The sequence below is a fragment of the Nestor notabilis genome, unplaced genomic scaffold, assembly GCF_000696875.1.
Source record: "Nestor notabilis isolate BGI_N333 unplaced genomic scaffold, ASM69687v1 scaffold911, whole genome shotgun sequence".
Classification (NCBI taxonomy): Eukaryota; Metazoa; Chordata; class Aves; order Psittaciformes; family Psittacidae; genus Nestor; species Nestor notabilis.
The window spans coordinates 24,319-33,204 of record NW_009914936.1 but is presented as its reverse complement, the minus strand read 5'-3'; the positions used below and the strand labels follow the sequence as shown (position 1 = coordinate 33,204).

At 38.2% G+C, this 8,886-nt stretch overlaps 1 protein-coding gene across 1 annotated transcript in view; it reads right to left on the bottom strand.

The window, feature by feature from the left end:
• Positions 1–8,886, bottom strand: part of COL4A4 (collagen, type IV, alpha 4) — a 64,562-nt gene that overhangs the window by 35,828 nt on the left and 19,848 nt on the right. The window contains exons 7-15 of the mRNA XM_010023882.1: positions 7,268–7,336; positions 7,009–7,044; positions 6,192–6,254; positions 5,685–5,720; positions 5,468–5,509; positions 4,416–4,496; positions 3,091–3,144; positions 2,103–2,162; positions 1,436–1,480 (exon numbers count right to left, since the gene is read on the bottom strand). Coding sequence (XP_010022184.1) covers positions 1,436–1,480; positions 2,103–2,162; positions 3,091–3,144; positions 4,416–4,496; positions 5,468–5,509; positions 5,685–5,720; positions 6,192–6,254; positions 7,009–7,044; positions 7,268–7,336 — 486 coding nt within the window. The remainder of the gene's footprint in view (positions 1–1,435; positions 1,481–2,102; positions 2,163–3,090; positions 3,145–4,415; positions 4,497–5,467; positions 5,510–5,684; positions 5,721–6,191; positions 6,255–7,008; positions 7,045–7,267; positions 7,337–8,886) is intronic.

The window sequence follows — 8,886 nt, the reverse complement described above, 5'->3', positions numbered from 1 at the left end:
CCCTCTCTTATCCACCAAGCCGGAATGTTTACTTACATTATTTACTACCATGGTGTTGAGTAACTATGACTATCATGAAAACAGTAAATCTTAAAATTAATTATTACTGCATAGAAGGAAATGGTCTGATAAGCAGGCTCATCTGGGAGAAGTCATTAGCATTTATATAAGGGAGTGTGTGTGCGCACGTGCATGTGTGTGTGTTGGGGTTTTGGGGTTTTTTTCACCTGTATGCCCGGGTAGCCAGGTTGTCCAGGAAACCCAGCAAATCCTGTTTCCCCCTGGAAAGGATGACATAAATATTATCTGAGTAATCTGTTAAGATATATAATTAATTGAACAACCCCCTGTAAGGCAGTCATATAATACTGGCATGTTATAATAGCATCCACAGTTTGTTTCAGAAAATGGATTTGTACCAGAAATGGTATGTTTTGTAGACTTTCTTCTGTTAAAAAAACCAAAACCAAAAACCAACCAACAACCCCTCCCCCCCAGAAAAAAACAAAACCAAAACCAAGCAAACAACAAAAAACCCACAACATGTACTGGTTATTTAGACAGAAGTCAGTGGATTCAGTGTAGCTGGAGCACAGAACTAGCTGGAATACATACTAGCAGATTCTTACAGACTATCTGCTTAATGCAGCTGAAATAGTTTTGCTGCCTGCTGAATGACCCTCTTAAACTATTATTGCATGGAAAGCAGCTGCACATCAGCTCCTCCTCTCCTTTTATGATCTACTAATATACTCATCCATCCAGTATTCAAACTCTCTAAGTAGACAGTTGTTAAGAAAAAAAAACACAAAACCAAAGTAAAAATAATTTTGCAGGTAAAAGTCACCTGGAACACAAGTCTAGATGCAAATATCTGTACATTAATTTGATTTATGGATAGCATGATCATTACCTTAACTAGATTTGAAAATAAGCTGGGAAGAGGAGCTATAGGAAAAAAAGGGCAAGATGGAGATCTATGTACCTACATCTGTTGTTCTTTATTCCAATAAGATGTTTTAAGTTCCTAACTTAACATTTAGCAGACTTAACAGCAAACCTGGAATTTCTTGAGCCATAAAGATGAACAAAACATGCATATAACACAAAATTACACAAACACTGTCACCATGGCAATCACAGTTAACATGCTGCATATTCTATCATGCTATATGCATGTCCCACTGGCCTTTCCTCCTGCTTGCAACTTCAGATCCCATTAGCCAATTTCAGCCAAATTTCAGAAAGTAGCAGAAATTCACAGACAAAGAGTTCATACAAATTCATTGATCACAGGTAGCAGGAGAGAAAGGAAGGAATGCAATGTGAGCTGTCAAGTGTGCAGAAATTCCAAATCTGCACAAATCTACAAAAAAACCCCAAATCTCACTGATGCCACTGCTTAGAGAGATGTTTATACTTCATGTGTTCTTACCTTCATTCCAGGAGAACCTGCAGGTCCGTAAGAACCAGGATCACCCTAATAAAAGCGAGTAGAATGTGAGCCAAACCAGTAGAAGTTTATTCAGAATTACACCTATTCAGAATTGCTGAGCAGTCAGTGTTCCTGAGAAAATTATCACATGGGATATTTTTCCAAAAACTGCGAAGTTTTTGCAACTACTTTACATGAGAGGTGAGTATGAATTTGAACTATAGATCAAAATAAACCAGACAGGTCTTCACCTAATTTTTTTATCATATTCCGTCCAGTACAGTATTGGACATGTTGCTCCATGTGAGCACTGTTATGCAAATCAAGCACAGGCTGCTGTAAAAAAACTGGCATCAGCACGTATGGAATGCATTAAAATTACTGTGCTAGTACAGTAAGCAGAGAAGCTTAGTGCAGCTCTAAATATTTAGAGGATAACCCCAGTGATTTACTTTCTTTCCAAGAACAGAAAGTCTGTATGACCTTATGTGTAAGTATGAGAGAGGGTGAGTTTCAGGGCAGGACTCCTAAATATTCTATAAAGTATGACAAATTAGTTTAAAAAGTACTTAACATCTTCCTTAGAAATGTAAACTTAAATTTCCAAATATATTATGAACCTAATTATAGTGAATTTGTGAAGTAATTAAGTCCACAACTTCCTTACCCGCAATCCAGGGAACCCAGGAATGCCTTTTTCACCTTTTTCTCCTCTCCCCAGTATACCCTGAAACATTCAAAATACTTTGTTTCAACAAGATGCTTGATGAAGTTTGCCAGAAATTTTAGTCTTTGTGCATGTTTATTAAGTCATATATATATTAGGTTAATGGATCTCGTTGCACTTGCTAGGCCCAGTCACAGGGGCTTACTTCATACAGCACCGCTAGCAGGCCTATATAGCAAAGCTCTGGGCATCTTTTGGGCTGCATCAGCCAATTTCTCAGTTCCTGCTTATTACTAAAAAGTATGCTATTATCTACATGGACAGCTAGTACTGGACTATGCATGTAAGGTCCATCTTTTTCAAAGTAAATCTGATACAAGAAGACTGGTTTTGTCTGTTTTTCCAGTGCTAAGTAACAGTGGTCCTTTTATGATGGAAGACAAATTTCTGAAAAAGTTCTAGACTTAGAACTCAGCAATGTGATGTTCAGGCTTCCAATTTCTTCTGCCTACAAAGCTAAATATTTTTTAACATAAATTAGACTCATTCTTTAGTCCCAAATTATCTTCTGTTTTTCTGAGACCTGGTAGTTTCCTTCCTGTGCACTTCCATAATTTGAAGTGAAAGTCCTTCCCTAACATACTTCGGGAAACATGGATCATCCTCCATTAAGAGCACACAGATCTTCTCTATTTTTCTTGATAAAAAATATTCTGCGCTTCTGTCTTCCTCACAGTCCCAGTCTGTTATGTGTCAATAGCCCAACTGGAAACACCACTGACCTTTCGCTACCAGGCAACACTCAGTAGGTACCTATAAAACAGACTCAGAAAGGTTTTTGAAAGGGTTTTGAAATATTTTTGCTTTCACGCTGATTTAGGTGGTGGTTAAATTTCACAGTGCAAATGCTGTTATGTCTTCCATCACCTTGAGCTTTAAAAGGACTCTGCCAGCATCATGAAAAAAAGAAAAAAATCACGTTACTTACTTTGGGTCCACGTGGCCCTCTGTGTCCTGTTACCCCAGGTAGTCCTTTTTGGCCCTACGTATACAAGGAAAGTTTTTGTGTATATTAACATGCAGGACATGCCTATGTGCTGTCTAACTTAATTGAAGTCCTATTCTTAATTACAAATGTTAAATAGTATTTTCTTAAGCACAGGGCATCTCTCTTTAGGTGTACTAGGCAGAAATAAAACAAGAAGAATAATTATGCGCTGATTTTCATTTCTGTTAACACTGTCAAACCAGATTAATGATTGTGGGGTGAGGTAGATTTATCTTTTCATTTTCAGGGACCTGCTTATCAGGGTTTTGTATCTACAAGCATATACGACAGTAGTTCTGTTTTGTTTGCTGCTCTATTTAGTTTGATGCAAGTACTCACATGCATAAATCTACACTTCTGTGCACAGCCCCAATCTGAATGGGATGCATAGCTGACTACATAGTCATGATCATGTCATATGTTGCACAGCAGCATATGTCACACTTTGCAGTAATATGGGGAGTTTACCCAAATTCATTTGGTCCTTTTCCTCTTCTTCATACACCTGTACATAGCAATAATTTGCATAACCAAAGCCTAAGATCCAGTATCTTAAATTTGTCAGTTCCCTGAGCTGAAGCTGCAAGGGCTGGAAATGCCAAATTCACCTTTTCATTTGTGTATTTGAACCAATCAGACTTGAGGACATAAACACTTCAACACAGGGCTCTGTAATGCAGTTTTTGTAACTCCTGTTTTTCTTAAAGAAACATTATAATGTTTTAAGGTACACAATTGTAGCTACAGTAGGCATGACACCGAAGTATTACAGTAAATAACAGGAACTTGCTTTAAAAATAGACAACAAAATCACACTTAATTTTCAATTAAAAGAGCATCCTAGAAGTTAGGGTTGATAGTTCAAAACATTACATTGGAGAAATCTCGAAGAGAATAATTGCCAAAGATCTGAAAAATGTGTGTTAGTAAAGGGCCACAGAAGAGATTCAATAGTAAAGTAAGAAACTTTACCTGAAATGCCTGAAATATGATTTTCTAATGGCAAAAGGTGAAGGCAACCAAAGCAAGGGCAGTACCTCCTTTCTGCATCAAGACAGTCGTCCCTCAAGGACATGAGCTAAAGTACACATGGGCTCTCCTTCCTGAGACTGTAGGAAGGGTGCTGAACAACAGGATTGATTTCTGCTGAAGCTGACGGTTTCTTACAGAAAGATAGATTTGTCTTACGCCATCCTTGCAAAAATTACATCACAGGATTGTACTTGCCAAGTTAAGCACAGTTAAATATGAAGACAAATTAACACCTTTTCTCCTTTGAACAGATGAGCTCCAGGAGGTCCAACTAACAGTGGTGACCCAGGTGGCCCTGGAAGTCCAATGTCACCCTGTGGAAGCCAAAGGAATAGCAGAGAAACATTTTGTTCCATACAACGTTTCAGTGGGACTCAGCATGTTTTCCTATTGTACTACAGCACTACACGTTTCTGTAGTCATTGAACGTGTTCTTGTACTAGTAACTCTAGATAAAAGGTTTGTATTGCCATCCGTAAGCCTCTTTACTGTCTTCCCAGATGAACAAGGCTGATGATCCTAATCCCCTCCTATTCTCTTCAACCATTAAAAATAACATTATGGCTAAAGAGATATATGAGAACCCTGTACTCATGGCTCCTGCTCTGAGTATCCTGTAGAGATAGTTACAGGATTGTCAAATCTCTTGTGTGCACACAGTCTCTCATGTTCCAAACTGAAGCCTTTCAGCACAAGGCTTTGTGAGTGCAAAGATTAAATTATTGATTTGCTATGGAAAGTTGTGCATGTTAGAAACTTGCATAAATTCCAAGTTGTCACTGGACAAATTCACAGAAGAAAAACCAAATATACCTCATTAGTTCTGTAAGTCCTGAGTATGCTAATAGGTGGAAACTGGGAGATAAACTATTACTATGTGTTTCTCCTTTTCTTAACCCTTTCCTTGGCACCTGTTGCTGGACATAGCAGGAGAGGAGATTCAGTGACTGATCTGGTACAGCCACTGTTACTGGTGTCTACTGTTGTGTTCTGATTATTTAGGCAGTGTCTGTACAGAAGGTAATTGCTAAATAAATGCTAACTAACATATTGATTGTTGCTTTTCAAAACCTCCAGAATACACTTGATTCCTGTATACAGCTCACTGAAGGAATCACTTCTGCACAGAATTTGATTCAATAACGTAATTCGCTTCTCCTTCCATTCTAACACGCTTAGTGGGAGCACACAGCTGCACATGAATGGGTTCCAGGAAACCCGGCAAGACTCTATTATACTTCTAATTCCACAGCAATGATATACTTAATAATATTTGTTTTCTTACCGGTTCCCCCTTTTGACCATCCACTCCAATACCTGGATTTCCCTAATTGAGAGAAAACGTGCACAGGTTGAAGATAATCAGAAAATGCTGAAAGTAGAATTCAATCAAATAACTCCTTTGAAAAATTTAGTAACAAGTAACCATAAGGGACATTTCAAACATTTGTATAAATTACTCTATTATTTCACTAACAACTTCAGGAAAAATCATGGCCTACCTGTTCACCTGGCAAACCGGGGTAACCTGGAATACCCTTTAGAAGAGAACGAAGACAAGTTAGTATGTCTGATTTAGGCAGTTTTGCTTTGAAAATTACATACTCTTGCCAGTAGCACCTAGAGGCAGAATTTCCTCTTGGGATGAGGAAAGTGCAATCTACTTCACCTGGTCACTGCTTTCAGGAGGGCTGATCTCTGGCTTCCCACTTTCCTGACCCCCACAAGGTGGACTTGGGGAAAGGGAATAAGGAGAAAGCAGTAGCAGCATTCCTCCATTACCACAGACTGCCAGATGAAATGTGTTCACCCAGGCATGGGAAGGAACAATATATGCTCCAATTCCCGAACTTCCAAACTCATGAGGTAAGGCAAAAATCTATTTTTTTATTATCTGCCTCAAAAATTATTTCTAGGCCTTGATTCACATTAAGGCAAGTTCTAAAATTGGTAGATCAGAATTTATGCATGTCCTAAAAATGAAGGCTATATAACCGTGGTGATCTTACAGGCAAGCCTGGTTGGCCTGGGTATCCAGATGCGCCCATTGTACCTCTCGACCCTATAGGTCCCTGAAAGAGATGGCAAAAGGTCTGTTTGTGAAAATACCAAGAGCTTACCCTTTTGTCCACACAACTAGTCCCTCCAGAATGCCTGCATCACCTAAAGTCAGTCTACTGGCCATTACATTCCACCCGTGATCTGAAGTTTATACGCATCTGATACCTCACTGTAACTAGAGCTCAGCACCAGTTTCTGGATAGTACTGTACAGATACTGGACAATGCACAGTTACATGTTGTTAATGGATTGAAAGAATACTTTGGCAGTAATTGTGCTACAGTGTGGGGACTTGATACAGTTCATTAGTGAATAATATTTTAGAGGGCAAAAGAAGAGGAACCCAAAGCCATTAAGAGTGTGAGTCAGCAACAGAATTAATCTCTCTCTTTGCATGTTTTTATTGTCAAAATATGGTAGCGTATGCTACGTGTTCTTGGGAGATCCTCCAGATACTGTTGAAGAAGGTGTCACCTCTCTACGTGTTCTGAATTTAATGGAGAAAATATTCTATAAACTGCAAGTACCAGGGCAATAACTGCTCAATGCAGATGGTTATGGTCTGCTTCTGCTCCTTTTCAGCCAGTGTGAACTGGTCATGGGGACAGACTATAGGGACTCTATGTTTGTTAAGACTTTATTCAGGAATTTTGCTAGATAAGGAGGGCAGGGAGAACGCCCAGTATTTTTTTATTGTACTAAGAAGGAAAATGTGAAAGGTCTTTGAGACAAAAAGCATTTATAGAACCCACTGACTGTACTTACAGGCATGCCGGGGGGTCCAGGATCACCTCTGTCTCCCTATAACGACAATCATTTAGCAAATGAATCATTACAGGCTTTTTGTGGGTATTTTCTAACTTTATAGCTACTAAGATCACAAGCTGTATGTTCCAGTTGTACATTTGCTTTTAATCTTTCTTTTTGCACAAAGGTTTATTAAAGTATGGGAGTAATGGAAAAATTACTTTTGCCATGAATGTTTTCCTACAAGATATGATTTTTTTCACAATCATATACTTACCGGAGGTCCTTTTCCAAAATGTGAAACATACACTGAATTTCCTTTTTCTCCTTTTTGCCCTGGATTTCCCTTTGAAGAAAAAAAAAAAAGAAGTCTTTTAAAACATGATCCACATACTGATATCTTACATTTCTATGGAGAATGAATGATAATTTCTCAGGTTATGTTTTCTGGTGCCCCTGCATCACTAGGTAATCCACTAGAATCATGCATGAGCATTTTGCAGTTCTTTTATCTCACAAGACCCTTAAAGTAAAACTGCCTTCTTTACAGCTGAGCAAAACAGCTTCTCACAGCTTCTGGACTCCTGCTCTCTTAGATGATCCTTAGCTCTTGGGTACTTCAATATTGTACCATCTTTGCAAATCTTGCTTTTAGTATCAAGTATATAGAATCACAGAATGGTTTGGGTTGGAAAGGACCTTAAGATCATCTAGTTCCGTGCCCCCTGCTATGGACAGGGATGCCTTGCATTAGACCATGTCACCCAAGGTTCTGTCCAACCTGGCCTTGGACACTGCCGGGATGGAGCATTTACAATTTCTTTAGGCAACTAGTTCCCGTACCTCACCACCCTCACAGTTAAGAAATTCTTCCTTACACAGGAAAGAATTTCTTCCTCATACCTAACCTGAACTTCCCTGTCTAAGTTTAAACCCATTACCCCTTTTCTGTTGCTAGCCTGCCTGATGAGGAGTCCCTCTCTGGCACCCAAATATGCCTACCTTTTCTTTCAGTAAGTATTTTAAGTATTAACACTTTGCTCTGCCTCCTCCAAAAGATCATGCTGTGATTTAGAAGAATCTAGTGTGATTCTGCATACAGTTAAAAAGATCAATATATGGACTGTGTATGAAAGTATGGACTGTGTTACATACATAATATTCAACATTTCCATCTATTAGGAACTATGTTTCACAGTCTATTAAACAAATAAAAATCTGATGCCTAAAGGCCCTGTTTATTTAGAAACTAAGTTCCCATGGTGCTTCCTATGGAATCCTTTATAAAACTGCCAATCTTCACAACCTCAATCTGACTTAGCAGAATGATTGCTTTTGCAGTATTTAATTGTAATGCTCAAATGACTGTTGAGAGCATGATATATATGTACATACCTGAAGAATAGATATATTAAGATATTACTTCTGAAGTTTTCTCATTTGATATCCAGTGTATGGGATATAACTTACCTAAGCTAACCACTTAACTATTTCAATAGTTATTAATTAATTTCAATAAAATGGAATACTTTTTTCACAGAAGTTAATCACATTAAAAGTGTACTGGTTTCCTGATACTGGCTTCTCAAATTCTAAAGTCAGAATGGAACAAAGAAGGTACTTATCCCTGGAATGACACAATAAAAAGAAAAGTTACAGCTGTCTGCAGCTGGATATAACTACAGTAGACTAGATGCAGATTACAAGTCGAACAACAACTGCTAGCGAACAAATTAAACACATCAAAAGTTATATTTATATTTGGTTATTTTACATGTGACCTGTTGTGTAATAAAACATCTTTATTTGGTTCAGTTTATCTTCTACATGACTTGGGTAAGTGCTTACAAATAAAACTACTTCCTTTTCTAATTTATTGGTGAGGTAACTGTACAG